Below are 17,383 nucleotides of genomic sequence, written 5' to 3'. Positions count from 1 at the left end.
TATCTGTGGGAACACCAGGCAAGGGCACAGATGGCTTGTGGATAAGGAGTAGCTGGTAAACCACCTGTCATGTGAGGAGCTGGGCTCTGGCTAGCTGACCCACAAAACAACAAAAGGAGGTTAGTCTTCTTAAATCAGGTGGGCCAAGTATCAGATTCAAATTAGGCAAATAAATAGATCTGAATTAGCAAATTCAGATAATGGTAAGTGTGCACCATGCTTTGTATTTTGTCAAATCCTAAGGAGCACAGTTGTCAGTGCAAGGGAAACCTAGACAGAGAAGGGACTTGGTCTTCAAAGGACATAATCCAATCAGATTTATCATATGAAATGAGAAAGGAATGGGAGGGGAGGGAAGAGAAGGGAAAGAAAAATTTCTAAGGCTTTTTATGAGCATTTGAAACATGTATAAAATGTTACTTTTTACTGTATACAGGTATGCACATGAGGAGAGAGAATGAGCAAGACGAGAATTTACCATTCCAGAGAAATGAAAAATCTTTCAAATTATGCATTTACATTTCATACATGCTATCCAACTTGTCATAGTGGAGGTATAATGCTCATGCATAAAAATCTCCCTGAGGCCACATTCTAGAGGTTTCCTTTCTTCCTTCTCCGGGTGATTAGTTTGAACAATGCTCTGCTGACACTCACTAAAATGACAACTAGGAAGGTTTTTTTCTCCCTTCTACAGGAATATAACATTCATTCAGGGTTTATTTTTGTGATTTATAGCAACGGAGTTTCATGCCAGCCACAGAATTCAGGGCTGCCTGCAAATATATACAGGATCTGTTTTAAAGATACAGTGATTTTCTAGGTTTCACTGTGGTTTCCTTCATGGATCTACTGTTTTCATGGAGAGAACAAAGGTGGGGAGAGTAGAATTGATTAAATCTGTCTTTATAAAAGAATAAAGAAATTTTAAAATCTAAATATTAATCCTTTTTTTCCACAAAAATATTCAATCTAGATTTTCTACATTCTCAATTATAAATTTTAGTTTAAAAAGTTAAATTTATAAATAAAACCACAAAAAAAGAATGGTAAACTTATATTTGCATACATATTAAATAGATATGGTTTTACCAATCTAAACTGATGCTTCCTGCAAAATTTTCACTTTCATATAATCAGAACATAGCGAGGGCATCTATCTAGAAATGTACAGAAAAGTCCAAGAAAACGGAGGCATTTCCAGGGGCCTGGACGCAAACAGGGTACCCAATTGCTAAGGCAACTGCTGACCCTGACCTAATAGGTGATATAGTAGCATTCACTTATGAGAAGTAGACCATTTAGGTTGGGCTTCTGCAACGACTCAAACTGTAAAATAAATAAAAAAAAGTTTTAAATTCACTTTAGAGCTATGAGTTGATATATGTTTGCTAAATGAATATTATTTTTATTCTTTCCAATGGTATTTCATCAGTGCCATCAAAGGTAAAATGTACCATTATTTCATATGCCCTTAAGGAAGAATAAAATACTGTTAATCACACTATGATACATTCCATTTTAGTGATGTAGTGGGAAAAGCCATCTTAGAAATGATGAAAGATGGTAAGACTGAACTACTTATTTCCACATTCCAGGTTATGGTGTTTGTGCAGAAGAATCCAGTGGTTGATGACAATGAGTACTGAAGGCCTGCGGCAAATCACAGAAGATTTTTATTCCCGGACTCAAACATTCAGGTTAAACCAGGTTAATTAAGTAATTTCATGATACATTATAGGTTGATTATGTATGAGCAACTCCTATCCTTCTTAGCCTCACTGGAGATCCTCTCAGCTGCTTACTGCATAGTCTCTGGGCTCTGGTTCCCTTCCCCAATCACAATCCCTCCACTAAATGCATAACACACACACACACACACACACACACACACACACACACACACACGCACACACGCACACACGCACACACGCACACACACACATTCTCACACATACACAGGGCTCAAGATAACTTCCTTATACTACAAAGACAGCTCTGACCATAAACATCTCCTTAGCTACACAAAGAGTAAGTGAGTATGTAAATGCTTGGTTGAAGGCAGAGCATGGTCTAGTCCATACTGCATTTTCCTGTCCTTATCTCATTTGATATGATTTCATGTGATGCTGCTTCTTGAAAGGCCCATTTTTGGTTTCCATGATCCCATGTTCTCCTGATTTTCCTTCTACTACTCTTCCACTTTTTAAGTGTATGTGTTCCCCAATGTTCCATTCTCAACCCCTTTCTTCCTCTATACCTTTCCTAAGTGACATTCTCTCTTGGACCTGTCTAGCTCAACCTTTTCCAACAAATGACTAGTCGAAGGCCAGACAGTAATTTGGTAGGAAAAGACCTCAGCTCTTAAATCTAGTCAATAAACATTTATTGTTAACTTATTCTGTTTAGTTCTTTCTAGGCACTAGAGACATAAAATAAATAAGACATAGTCTTTGTCCTCAAGGAGTGGGGAATCTAGCAGATCTCATACATGGAATTTAGTGCCATTCTGAAGCCAGTACAGAGACTCTGAACTTTCTCACATTTCAGCCATGCTCAGACTAAAGTAGACTATACTCTTAAGCAAGGGTTCCTAACCAACATGTTACAGTTTTATGTGCTCTTCCTAGATGTGACAAAATTCTGGACATTGATTGTATGAAATTCTCTCTCTCTTTTGACAACTCTGTAGTATAAGAAATTGACGAAAAGATAAAAAGTGGAAGAAAAATGGTGATAAAAAGATTCAACCTCCATATGTTACATACAGTAATATGTGTTAGGTGAATTATTTTGCTAAGAAGGTCCTATGACTAGGTTAAGAGAATATTAAAATTTACTATGTGTTAGGAGACAAGAGGAGTGAGCAAAACGAGTATGGAAATTGCGGAAGTTTACATAGGCAACATGCAACACTTACTTAAAGAGTAATTAGCTCACTATAATGATTACTGATATATTTAACATAATTTTATATCTTTAATTCCTTTTAAGTATGCCCTTAAAACTTGAGTCATGGACTTTCATTTAAACATGGCAAATAAAACACATGAAATCCCATCAACATGAGAGTAAAGAAATAAAAATGGCATAAAACCATAAGGCTAAGGGCAGTAGGAGCATACAGGAGGTAACACAAGATTTCTGGAAGCTGAAGAGTGATGGACAAGTGGTAATTTAGTAAGCCTAACTGACTAAGCCTGCAGTAAGGAAAGTGATCCAAAGGCAATATAATTTAGAGTACAGAATCTCTGTCATATTTATGAATTAGTGATGTCCAGTTTCTCTAAGAGTGGTAGTGTAAGGTGAAGTCAACATAGGAGGCTTGGTTAAACGTTTTCATAAGAAACAGGCCTAGATCTCCTCCCCCATCCTTTGAAAGCAGGCATTATCCTTCTCCATTCTATCAGAAGAGGTGAGATATAGTCTTAAAGAGGTTGAGATGAAAAGACTCTGAACTTTTGAGCACAAGAAAATGAGATAAGGCAGTCCTACTGAATACAAGAAGGTTAAGTGAAAGTCTACATGATAAATGTGAGATATATCCAGTCTTCTTCTCCCTCTCAACTCCCAGAACAAAGGCAGCCAGAATGCTACTCCCCAGGTTATTGAAGATTTATCCCTAAGGAAACTATCCAACACACATGTGGATCTTCCCCAATGAAACACCAGCCTCTAATTAAACTACTGCAAAGACAAAACCGTCAACAAGCCCTACCCATGCATAGAAAGCTTCTGTCACCAGTTTATTGCCTTAATCTTAAATATAAACAGACAGCCAGGGATTATCAGACAAGTAAGGAAAGTTTCTAATTTGATTGAATTAGAGACTCAAAGAAATGTGAAAAATGGGATTTGGAAGAAACAGGCAACAGAGAAAGAAAAATGCAAAGAGAAGAAAACTATGATACATCATAATTAAGTTTATAGATATAAGAAAAAATATTACGCTTATAAAAGAGGAACAAGAAATAATAGAAATGAATGTTGAGAATAAGAAAATGTTCTTTGAAGTTTTTTAAATGACAGAAATGAAAAATAAAATTGAAGAAATCTCCCAGATTTGAGGAAATCTGCTGAGAAGAAATTGACAAAAAGATGAAAAATGGGAGAAAAATGGCGAGAAAAAGATTCAGCATCCATGTAACAGACATAATGGAGACAAAGAAAAATGAAAATGTATGTGAAAAAATTATTAAAGAGATAATACAAGAAACTCTCCAAGAACTAAAGAACATGAATTTGCAGATCAAAAGGGCCCACAGGATACCAGCTCCTTAAATAACAATAGATCACCAAAGCATGTCATGATGAAATTTCAAAACATAAAAGTTTCCAGATAGGGAATGAAAACAAACGGATCCCATTCAAAAGCTTAAGAATCAGATACATTCAAGTTGTCAATAGGAACATGAAAGCAAAAATAAAAACTCTGAGAAAAAATTCTTTCCAATTTAGATTTCTATACCCAATCAAAAAAGTAAGTGTGAGGGGAGAATGAAGACAATTTCAGACACATAAAGACTTCCATGTACCTTCCAAGTACACCTTTTTAGGATATTCTAAATGGAGCATTCCACTAAAATGAAGGTCAAAAACGAGAAAGACATTGGACCCAGGAATCAGAAGATTCCATATTGAAGAATAGTGAAAGAAATTCTCAGAATGATGGTGAATGAGGCTTAAAAAAAGGATGTCTCCATGAAAAACAAAAAACCAAAAAAACTGGCACTGACAGATTATTTGTTATGCATAAATGTATGAAGAAAATATTTCCAGTTCTTTTGGTTTGGGGATAATTTTGTGGTATGCATAATAGAAAAATAAGCAAATAAAAACAGGTTAATTACTAATTCTTGGAAAGACAAAAATCATACGAAAAGAAAATATAATCAATTGCAAATAAAATTTATATTGTCAAACATTGAATATTTGTTTAATCAAAAAAAAGTGACACCGAGAGAATTGAAGAAGGAGAAGTATATGAATATAAGGAAGAGGGGTTAGGTATGAGAGTTAAATCTTCATTTCTATAGTAGAATATCAATGGATCTTAAAAATATCGAGAAATAAGCAGATTATTTAGAAAGAAGGTAGAACACACCAGAGGAAGTAGCTAAAAGAATTGAAGTGGGGTGTTTCTGAGAAGTAAATCTGGAATGGAGATGGATTAGGGCATTACAATGTTTTTAAATTAGATGATGTCTTAAATGATGTATATTACTTTGATAAAGACAAAAACTTAAATTTTAAAAAGATGACACAGACAGGGTGGTACTTCCAGCCTCATAAGGTGCCCTTAAATGCTGTTAACCCACACTTAAAAAAAAAAAAAAAATGAAAGAAACGAAGGCTCAAGGAACCAGAGAGAGTCATGCCTGCAACAAGTAGAAGAATTCAAACAGGCCACACTACTTCTAGAACAGTAACAAACCAGGCCATGCATTGCAGGTTGTGTGTTGAATCTGACACAGATAAAAATGCATTGGAAATATTTAATAGGAAAGTGGAACAGTTCAAATTAACAAATACTGACATGGTTCAATGTGATGTGTGTACTCATTATCTACCAGAATGTCCAAATCATTTGATACAGCAATTATGAATCCTCCCTTTGTAAGCAAAAATAATAAAGGAATAGATATGACTTCCTGAAGATTGCTTTGGAAATGGCAAAACAGCGGTATATTCTTTATACAAATCTTCAGTTAGAAAACATATCCAAAAGCAAGCTGAAGAATGGAAAATCAAGATAGATATTACAGAGATGCAATATAACTTGCCGGCATCATATAAATTTCTTAAAATAAAACCGGTACACCTTGAAGTGGACTTAAATTGTTTTTTTAAACTTCTAAAGACAAAAGCAGCTTAAAATCTAATTAAAATAAATACAAACTTTGTTTATTAAACAAGGTGTCACAAATTAGATTTTTTTAGAAATATAAGAATGATATTGTGATTATGTGTCTGAAAAGTCACTATATTTCAGAGATACATACTGAAATATTTATAAATGGTAGAATATGTGTCTAGAATTTGCTTCAAAATAAAATGGGGTGGATAGAGAATAGGATTAGAAATCAAACAACACTGGTCACGAGTTGATTATTGAATACTGGGATCCATTATACTATTCTGTCTACTTTTGTATCTATTTGAAATTTTCCAAATAAAAAAGTTACCAAAAAAAAGGTGCCATCCACAAAATTGAGAATCACTGTAAATATACTAGTCATTTTTTACAGCCAAGCAAGGACATGATGATCAGTATCTGAATTTGTTTATAACAGAAGTCAGGGGTAAACCTATTACTGTTTAACAGTTTTGGGAGATTACAGCAACAATGAACAGGAATTTGGTATTTAACCCACACTATTTCCATGACTGGCTTAGTTCTCTTAGGGTCTTTTTAAATGTCAGGCATCACCATCTTTTAGTGATTGCTTGCTGAGATTTTTTCTTTTTTTAAAAAAATATGTATTTATTTTTATTATGGTGACATTGGTTAACAAAATCCAGTAAGTTTAAGGTGTACAATTCAATAGTAACGCATATATATATTGCATTGTGTGTTCACCGCTTATAGTTAGATTTCTTTCTGTCACCACATATTTGAGCCCTTTGCCCCATCTACCTGCCCCCCCGCTGGTAACCACTAGTCTATTGTCTATGTCCGTGAGTCTCTGTTTGTCATGTCTGTTTATTGCTTTTAGGTTTATATCCCACATATAACTGATATCATGTTGTTTTCAACTTTTTTTGTCTGGCTTATTTCGCTTGGCATGATTATCTCGCGGTCCATCCATGTCACAAATGGCAGTATTTCATCTCTTCTTATGGCTGAGTAATATTCCATTGTATATATGTACCACAGCTTCTTTATCCAATCATCTATTGTAGGACACTTTGGTTTGAGCTTTTTTCTTGGTGGTAAAAAATGTAATAGTGTATATCAATGACATCTTAGATTTGGTGAAATACAATAGATGGATTGAGGAGAAAAAAGTATTGCAATTAAAACATGACACACTCTAACAATGTGTTCTAATTTCATAAATATAAGATGAAGAAAAAAAGTTGTCTCCTGGAATTGATAAAACACAATATTTTCCCAAAAAGCATCTTTTCTTATTTCAACCCTTCATCCCCACACTAAATCAATCTTTTGAATCCACAGAATGATATCTGCCTCCATCTTAGTTTTCCAGGGGTGTCTCTAGGTCATCCTTCTTGTGCCCATAGCACTAATTTAAAAATATCAGCTTTGTGTGCTTCTCCTCTGTCCAATGACAAGTAGGGTGACTTGTTCCAGAAATACTCAGAGAATGAAAAACACTCCCTTTTGTGCCTTTCAGAGTGCTTTGTGCTCAGCGGGTCCTAGTGACTAACATGCCAATGTAAGCTTGTACCCTGTACCAGTCAGGGTTTATTACTGTAAAAACCAGAAACTAGCTCTGCCCAGTGGGGCTAGAGAACTGGATTTAGTGGTTACGTAACTAAAAATAACTTGTAGAACATTGACACAGAGCCAGTCCAGTATACACACTTCTCCTGCTGCCACGTGGTCCAGACTCTGGAGCTGGTCCCACTGACCACCCCCATCCCCACTCCCAGCGCTGGTCAAGGGGCATTTCTAACTGGAACATTTGCCATTGGGGCAGGATCTGGGTCTTGGGCCCATGCCTATGATGCAAGGGTGTCTGGGAAAGGAAATATCTGGCACTTTTAGCTACTATAGTGGGGAGTGGGCTCTGCCTCATAATGTGGGGGAGCCCCTGACATGGGAAAAGGGGTTCAGACAGCAGTGTTCTAAAGGAATGACAGATGTCCACTCTATACTATAAACAAATACCTTTGAAAGCCAAAACATAATTCAGAGTAATAGAGTACATGGAGTGAACACTTTGCCTTTCATCTTTGTCTAATTTTATTATAGAATCTGGATATATGCCTATTTCATGGCCATTTGAAATATGTAAAGTTTCGAATTAAGAATTTCAAGTATGATCTTAGATAGTTAAAGAATGCCTGGAAATAGCCTCTTTAATTTAACACAGTAGTGGTGCCAGAGTAGATATCCTTATTTTAATTGATGATTAATTACCTAGGGAATAATTATTAAGTAGAAAAGAATAAGGATTAGATATTTGTTATAATCAAGGAAAGGATGTGAAATAGTTATATGTTATATAAATGTTACTACACTGAATTAGACATTGGCAGATTCATGTCTAAGTGCTTGGGGGTTCAATTTAAACTGCATAATCAGATTTAGGAAGTGCTTTTAAGGTCATGTGAGCCAACTTTCTCCCCAATAAAGGCATTCTCTCTTATTATGTCCCTGACAGGTGGCATAAAATACATCACTTTCAGTACAGCATGTTATATTGTTCATTTCTGACCTTTTTGATATGGGCTCTATTCATCCATGAATCCAACCAAAGATAGCATTAATTTAGTCCATACTGTTGATTAATGCTCAAGAGAACTAAAACTATTTTTTAAAACCTAAACTGTTGTTAAACTAGGACTTCTACTCCCTGTCAATGGGCAACTGATTTTAGAACCTATATGAAGCCAATATCTATTCTTTTTAAATATTTTAGTTTCAGCCCTTGCTTTGGGCTAAGTGATATCAAGTTTAATACTGATTGTCATCCAAATTCACTAGTGCTTTGAGCTTTGCATTATCAACAAACCTGATATATATGTGTGATCTAAGTATATCTGACTCATTGATAAAATTGTAGAAATGTTAGGTCAAAAGAAGAGCTATAAAGCAGGTCAACAGAAACTACCTTCCATGATGGCTTCTACACTTATGAACCTAGACTTCACTTCTGCATCTCACCCACAATGATTACTCAAGAGCCTGGTTGATAGATGTGTCCCAGAAGCGTTGTGTAGATGTAAAAATTTGATTATTCTGACTCTATTTTAAATACTCTACGTTATCTACAATTTAAAGGAATAGTAGGAGAAATTTTTGATACAACACAGAACGCTTTAGTGAAGCAAATACCATAACCCAATCCTTTTGTTTTGTAAGATTTGATTTTCATATACTGGGTTCACATGCACATTATACATAAGACAGAACATAAAAGTCAAAATTCTATGTTAGGTGTTTTAATATAGGCTTTTAAATTTATAGCTAATGATGTGCATTTAATTAAAGCTTTGATAAATGTTTACCATTTAAAGAGAATGTATGATTAAGATTCTTGATTAAAAAAAATTGTTTTAAGTTTCTTGCCAATTTAAATGAATTCTAAGACAAAAGAAAACCTGAAATTAAAATGTAAATGTTCTATTGGAATATAGAATCTTCAGAAAATCTGCCTTCCAAATTCTAAAGAGCAGAACATTCTTATTCTACTTCTTAAGGAAAAAGAAAGAAATGAATAATAAATTCATTCCAGAGATTGATTCATACTTAGAATAGTTATAATGTCAACTGGCGATATTAAAAATATTAGAGAACAGTTTATGATGTCATTGATATTTGCTAAACCAAAAAGCAGCTGTGGGATAAGCAAATTATTAGTTTCATCATGAATTAAAAAGTTCAAAACATATGGCAGCAGCTTTTCACCATGTACTTGTACAAGGGAAATAGGAAGGATAGTTATAGCCGTTGAAATAAGCTCTTACGCCAAGCATTCTAATTAACCAAGTCCTAATTCCAATAATTAAAATGGAAACTACATTTAAAAGCAATGTAAAGACCTTTGAACCTGCAGGCATTAGCTTGTTTGAAACTGATTTTTTAAAGGGGCTTAATGAGCTCTCCTTAATCATTTACCTCAATCATCTTGCTTTGTACTAAAAAAGCAAAAAATCAAAAGCAAATTGTGAATTACTTCTATGTCATCTGAAACATCGTAGAGAGTATACACACAATATACAACTTGTCTAATTACATTGAGAATGAAGTTATTTATCCCTTAGAACAGTAATAACAATTAACATTTATAGACAGAGGATTGGAGTTGGCACAATATTCTTTTAAAAAATGTGCATATCTTCCATTTTAGAGCACAGAAACTGATGTAATTAAGACTTACTCATGGTCAGCAAAAGTGAGCTGAGGGGTTAAAAGCTCCTGGGATGCAAGAACATAGTGTCTTAAGAGTCTTTAAATTCAGAGTATTTACTGAGCACTTAGAATGTGAATTGAGCATACTATTTCAGTTAAAGTTCTCTCTAGATGATAGTCCATAAAGCCTTTAACAAGCCATATCCATGTGAAACTTCACTGAAGATAAAACCTGTGGTCTAAATGCCTTGAAATTTTAACAACTTCAATATGTCCTTGATCACTTTTTTCTCATATACTATCATAATTATAAGGCAGGGCATGTTCGGCAGACAGTATAAAGAGGAATGGTATCTGAAATAGAACTGTTTTCTGCTCTATTCTCAAGGATAATCGTTTGATAAGAGAGACCCTAATTACTTCAGTATACATTTTAGCATAGAGTAATTTTCATGATTTTAAGAACTTATTGTGAAATATGAAGTGGAAATTTAGCTACACATATGAACACTCAAATATATGAGACTCTCCTGAAGATGGTCCCTAAAATAACTAGATTTGTTGACAGAAGTACAACACAGAATGGTACTTCATTGTCATTTGCTTGAGATTGGCAAACTGGAATCTTCAAGAAATGAGGAACTGTTCTCTACATGGATGCCACTGGTTTGATCTTCAACTTCCCTGGAAACTTCCTATGCTGATCTTCAAAGACATGAATGTTAAGTAGTGTGCAATTTTTTGGAATTAATTGCATTTGGAACATTCTGGGTAGGTACTTTCTGGTACTCTAAGCATATGGTCATTTTCACATAGTGCTATTTCTGTAAAACCTACATTCTTTCCATCATCAGAATCTGCTTCCTGAAAGATAGCTGGACCAATCAGAAAATGACTGCAATTTAATATCTTTTCCTACTTGAAGCAATAGGTTTGTTAAAACCAAAAATCTGCTTATTTTATTTCAGGAATTTGTGTCAGAAGCAACTGAATATTGAGCAGCATCTCAAATATTACATTTAATATCTACTTTTATATAAAAATAATAAGACTTTCAAATATTATATTTCAAGGTTGTTTGATGATGACCTTTTACTTGAGGAAGCCAGGATGGTAGTAGAATAGTAAAGGAACACTTTGGGTATTAGTCGAAGGGCAGAACAACTGCTTTTTTAAATGCAATGACATGCATTCACTCAAGTATCATTTACCAATTCCTGCGCTTATCCCTTTTCAGCTCCCTCTTCCATTCCCATCAACAACTATTTAAAGTCTTTCTTTTAGATTCCCCTTTTCATTTCCTTCATTCTCAGCAGGCCACTCATTTCTCTGAGGCCATCAGGTAAAATCCTTCAACTTCCAGCTTTATTACACTAGGTATAAATCCATGAGTTTCTTTCCTCCTTTCCACCCAGGGTAAGATCTCATTCTTTTATTCAAGGACAGACCTGTCAAAACTGCTGGTCATTTCACTCCCTGACTGGAGTTGCCCAGCAGAATTCAGTATCGCTCCTACAGTGGACCCCACAGACACTTGGCAAAACAAGTCTCACATCATAAGATGTAGATTCCCCAACCCTCCCCTTCCTTCCCCTACTCATCTTTGTATCTTTGGCACTTCTCACTAAGCCTAGAAAGCAGAGGTACTCACAAATATGTGTTGAACTGAACTACTTTCTTTTAAGCATGAGTTATTTTCAAGAGCTTGCACCAGAACTGAGCTTGTCCCAGATTGTCTGCAGAACATATGATTTCTGCTCCACTTTATTTTTCAACCCATAAGTGACCCAAAAAAGAGAAATGAGAATTTTCCAGTGACTAGGGTTGCCAGATAATATACAGGCTGCCTAGTAAGAATTGATAATAATAAATAATTTTTTAGTATAAGCACGTCCCAAATAGTGCATGGGACACACTTATACTAAAAACAATTATATGTTGTTTTTCTGAGATTAAAATTTAACTGTCAACCTATATTTTTATTTGCTAAATCTCAAAACTCTGCCAGTGACTCTGAAAATTCTAAGAGGACTCAAGGGACACTTCTTTAGACCCACTGTAGGTTTGTATCCAAGCTGTACAAACTTTTCAATTGACCAGATTTTGTCTGTTGATGTAGCTGGGTATCTCTGAGCATCTCAGTAACATCCTTTAGAAAATGCTGTTTATTATGAAAAATTTTCACTTATTTTGCTATTTCATAGAATTTCATTCTAATGCCATCTATTACTAATTTTAGGACAAAGAATACTGTAATGTTGTTCAATATCTCCTGGTAAGTTGATATTCATAATGATTACTTCACCTGAGTTTTAAGTCCTGGCTACATGTATTAATAAACAATTTTTGAAAATTTCATATTTCCAATTAAACCAACAAAACATGATAAGGGAAATAACATTTCGTTTTGGGATTTCTTTTCTTCATTAATCAAGCTCAGCGAGACAGTCCTCACTAACAGGCTGGGAAGAAGCAGCCTGGCAGGCGGAGGTGGAGCCTGTGATGTAACCGCAGTGGGTCTTTGTTGGAAAAGCCTTCCCTAAATGCGAAACATCTGTAAATCCAAGCGCTTCAGCTTTACTGTGTATGGGCTGGCAAGAGAAAAGAGTTGCCTCTTTTAGCATTGTATAGATTTTAGACGCTTGAAATCTTGGTCAACAGAAATTCCTCACAAGTTGTTTACAGACATATCTATCTCGCTAATGAGGAAATAGCAGGTTTCTTTTGAAAAGGAGTATGATTTTAGAGTAAAACTGCTGTGTATACCGCTTTACTGATTAATGGTGATGGTGCAATGGAAGTTATAACCCAAAGTGGAAGCAAAGATGCCCTACAGTTTGTTTCAATCCTGAAAGTTCCCTACATGAATGCGTTCTTCTTTCTGTGTTCTTGACAGCAATTACTGAAAAGACATTCATTTCTTATTCCCATGACAGAATTAAAGAGAGATAAATACCTCCCAATGTAGAGAGAGACAGTGTGTGCCTTCCTCAAAATTTCAACTAGACAGTGTTCTCAGAAGCAACTTCCAGAGAGAGAATGACTAAGTCGGCTATAACTACCTGGTGTCCTAAGATGATTATTAATTAAGACGTTTATCCCAACACAAACACACTACCTGCCTTCCACCATATTGGCAGCTCCAGTTAAGGACGGTTGTCAAGCTATCCCTCAACACGCACACACTGCAGAGATGCAGAACAATGCCTGGATGCCTGCCCAAAACTGGTGTCTCCAAATGACAGACTCAATTCACTCTAAAGCTCACTGGGGGTTGGCAGAGTCTTTTCCTAGTTGCTGTGGGAAAGGGATGAAATTTGGAAAGCTCAAAGCACGGGGCTTCCACCTGCCTGCGTAGAGCAGAAAGCGGACAAACATATTCATTAAACTTGATCTGAAGCAAGCGAGCCTGCGAGGTCGTTCCTGAAATATTCATAAGGTGTGTTACACAGTTACAGGACTTGCCACGAAAAGGCTGAGAAGAAACACGCTGAGTAGGACCAGCCCGCACCCACACTGGAAAAAGGCACTCACAACAGCACACTCTCCACCACCACACACCACTGTTTTGCTTTTAACAGCTGTCGGCACTCGCCTTCAATTCTACTTGCCCAGGAAAAAGAGATGCTCCAATTAGTGAGTTTCTCAGTAGCTGGAGGAGGCACCGCGCACCGGCCCCTCAGACAGCTCCTCCCCTCTGGGAGCACGGATGACCCCCGGCCGCGCGACCGGGTTAACCCGCAGCCCTGCACTGCCCCAGCGGGCGAAGTGCAGGGGGTCCCCAAGACCCGGACCGGCCACTCGCCGGGGCCAGGCCGCCCTTCGTCCCAGCTTCCTATTTGGGCCTGTGCCAGGAATGCCTCCTTCAGAGCCCTCGGCGTTCGGTCGCTAGGTGACCCGCGTTGGGGCCGAGTTGCAAACAGCCTCTCTCACCAAACTGCAGCTCCGCGGGTGTTAATTTTAGGGGCTGGATGGGGTAAAAATTAAGGTCCTGGGTGACCCCGAAGTCCCTGCACCGAGGCAGCGTGCACTTTCATTCATGTCCCTTCTCTGTTCACATCCTTACATTCCTGCTGCGCCCCAGACGCAGCGCAGCTCGCACGGTGCCTCGCATCCTCGCCGCCACCTCTCTCTTCTCCAAGGGCATTCGCCCCTCGACCCTCTGCTCCTCCAGGGTCGACCCCAGGTGCTGCTACTCACCTGGACTCCGGCGGCGGCAGAAAGCTCAGCAGGTCCTGGCACGCGGCAGGCGGGTCTCCATCTCCGCCTTCCCCAGGCGCTCTGGCTGCGCGCTCAGCCGCGGCGGTTGACGCGGTCCGCCCCGGCACGGAGGCTGGACAGGGGTGGCCACCGCTGCCGCACTGGCTGCGGGCGGGGGCGGGCAGGAATCTGGGTCGCGCGGAGCGGAGCAAGCCGGGATGGACCCGGGGCGGCGGGCGGCGAGGAGGCGACTGGGAGCAGCCGGGGGAGGGCGTGCAGAGGTTTCCCTGGGAGCACGACGCGGGCGGCGACTGAGCATGCCCAGTCTCCAAGCCTTGGGGGCGCGGGCGCAGTGCTGCGGGAGGGAGCGCGGCCCCCATCACCCCAGCGCGGAGAGAAAGAGGTAAACCTGCGGACACGGATGTTGTGGGCACAATGCAGTGAGTTGGCTGCAGCAGCCCAGTTTAATTGCTCCTGGCACAATTCCCCGGAGGCGCGGGGGACTGGAAGATGGTGAACCTCGGGAGACCTGTCAATGGGATTCTGGAAGAGACTTGGAATGAGAGAGCAAGGTACGTTCCTCGCTCCCTCTGGAGAGAATTGTCCCAAAGTCAAAGTTTGTTTTTATCTTAGCCCCAACCTCTGCAGACTCACCGAGTGATTCCCCCAATCCAGATACCTGTCTCTCACCTGCTTCATGTGCCTGGGGACCTCCCTCCCCGGCAGGGGTGCCCAGGCAGCCCCCGCCTTGCCCGACTCTTGGACCAGGCGGGTCAAGTTCGCAGAGAGCCAGCGCTTTAATTAGATGTAACTGAGAGATCTTGTCAGTCCCTCCCAGGTCACATATCTGCATTTCAACCAGGACTTCAGAAATAATACCTTAACCCCGGGGTTAATTATAATGGATGAATTATAAACACCGTGGTCTGGGGCTATTTGGGAAACATTGCTTCACAGTGCAATAGGACCGACCCAGAACTACTCACTTACACACACACACACACACACATTTTCTGTTAGGGCAGCATAGGGTTTGGGAAAGAGGATGAGCTTAGAGGTTTGATTTCAATGTCATTTACAACCCCAGTTGGTTACCTAGCCATTCTGCACTTCGGTTTCCTCTTCTGTAAAATGTAGGGTGGTGAAGATCCCTGTCTCTCTGAGCAGTTGTGAGGATTAAGTGAAGCAATGTCTGCAAAGCACCTGTTACTTAGTAGATGTTCGCCAAATATAGTTTTCTGCAGTTTCCACCTTCATTATTCTGTTTTGTTTTTTTTTAAATGAAAGATTGGGTTAGTGATAATTTTTAAGTAGTGAACATTTATCATATTCCCTCCTCATATTACATAATTTTAAACCTTGGTCTAATTTTTTTTTATCATTGTTAAAAGCATTAGCCACTATTACCTTTTCTTTCAATGATTCAGTTTCTTTGAACTTCCTTGAATAAACCAAATCTCTTGGAAAAAGCTAGACTAAGGCCATATATGGGTCCTCTTTGGAGGGAAAAGCTTTTTAGAAGAGATTCACTATGTGTAGGTTTATCCACATGACAAAAGAATTTCACTCCATAGTCTTTTAAAAGTAATTTAATTTACTGGTCCTTGTTTCACAACTATTTCATAAAGTAAGGTATGCTTCTATGGAAGGAAGTTCACTTTCCATTAATACTGTCCACGTTTTAAAGTACTGATGTCCCCCAAATAAACTTTTCATTTCCTCCCAAATTTAGCATGTTCTTCATAATATGTTGCCTTTATTTACAGTGTTCTATCCTTTCTGGAATACTCTTCACTTCACAAACTCTACCCATCCTTCAAGCTCAAATGCCACCTTCTTTCTGAAAGCCTCCCCAAACCCCAAGGTAGAGTTAAAGCTCTGCTGTCATTGCTCCAGGGCATACTGCTATCACAGCACTTATGACAGTCTGTTGCTATTGTTTAAGTGATGGAAAAATATTTTACTGAGCAACTATTATGTGCATTGTTCTAGGTGCTGGGAAAATAACAATAAACAAGACAGACAAGGTACTTGCCCTCATGGAACTTAGAATCTAGTTTGAAGAAGATAGGCAATAAACACTTAAAGAATAAGTGATAAACACCTAAAGAATAACTGATCACCAAGGTCACATGTCAAGTGTTTTTTTCTTTTGGTCTTTGTGTTATTTGTTGTTAATCTAGATGGTCTTGACTCATTCTTCCAAAAAATCAATAAAAATATTAATGTTGCATCAGACAGACCATCAAGTATCATCATCCTAGGGATTAGCTTATTATTGTAAATATATCCTCCACACCCTTTCTTCTTTCTCATTAATCCCAGCAGAGTAAATGTTCTCTTTATTCTTGAATGCTAGTCTGTACCAATAGACTATTCTCTTCCATCTTTAGTCCATCTCTTCTGGCTCTCACCAACTTTTCTCTCATCTCTCTCAACCACCTTTCATCTTCTAACAGACATATCCAGAGTGTGTTAGGAAACCTGACTTGACCATTATGCCTTTTTACGATGTCTAAAAATAAACTATCTGGTGTAAAACTCTCAGAGATCCTTTAAATTCATCATCGGTCCTTTCCCATCTCCAGGCATTTCTTTTATGCTTCATCATGGCTACAATTACATCTGCCAACCCTATAAGTACACACAGATGTGTAACCTCATGCTCTGATAATGTGAAGTGCTGTTCCTAAATATCCCTATCATCAACCATATTTTATATTTTAGAGTACTAGGTGCTACTGTTTAAGGAAAACTTCTGATATGTAGCTTTGTCACAGGCAAACAGATAAAGCAAATTTTTTTGCATCAATAAACATTGGAAAAATAACTAATATACACTCTAGTAGGATGATTTATAGAATTTCACGTTGTTGGAGACTAGTATATCTTGGGATTAATTTAGGAAGTCTTTATGGGGCTCCAAACTGGCAGAGATCTATGCCCAGGCAGTTTGGAAGCAATTAGTTATTTGAAAAGGAAATAAAATGAGCGGTGACATTTACTAGAGCAATGTTAAATAATGTTAAAGCACCAGCCTGGAAGTTAGGGAACCTGGGCTAAATCTCTTTCAGTTGCATCTCTAAAGTGAGGATGATAATAGGAACATTTACCTTGTTGTGTTGCTGGCAGGATTAAATT

General features: G+C 38.0%; 2 protein-coding genes across 4 annotated transcripts in view; one reads left to right on the top strand and one right to left on the bottom strand.

Moving 5' to 3' along the window:
• ELMOD1 (ELMO domain containing 1) overlaps positions 1-14,527 on the bottom strand; it is a 62,021-nt gene extending 47,494 nt beyond the window's left edge. For all 3 annotated transcript variants that reach the window (XM_023535375.1, XM_011368137.2, XM_011368136.2), the window contains exon 1: positions 14,243-14,527. The gene's annotated coding sequence lies outside the window, so the exon portion shown is untranslated. The remainder of the gene's footprint in view (positions 1-14,242) is intronic.
• A 99-nt stretch (positions 14,528-14,626) lies between these two features.
• The window catches only part of ALKBH8 (alkB homolog 8, tRNA methyltransferase), a 77,811-nt gene continuing 75,054 nt past the window's right edge, over positions 14,627-17,383 (top strand). The window contains exon 1 of the mRNA XM_023535373.1: positions 14,627-14,814. Coding sequence (XP_023391141.1) covers positions 14,753-14,814 — 62 coding nt within the window. The 5' untranslated portion in view covers positions 14,627-14,752. The remainder of the gene's footprint in view (positions 14,815-17,383) is intronic.

Source organism: Pteropus vampyrus, unplaced genomic scaffold (genome assembly GCF_000151845.1).
Source record: "Pteropus vampyrus isolate Shadow unplaced genomic scaffold, Pvam_2.0 Scaffold139, whole genome shotgun sequence".
NCBI classification, from domain to species: domain Eukaryota; kingdom Metazoa; phylum Chordata; class Mammalia; order Chiroptera; family Pteropodidae; genus Pteropus; species Pteropus vampyrus.
This window is presented reverse-complemented; position numbering and strand designations above follow the sequence as displayed.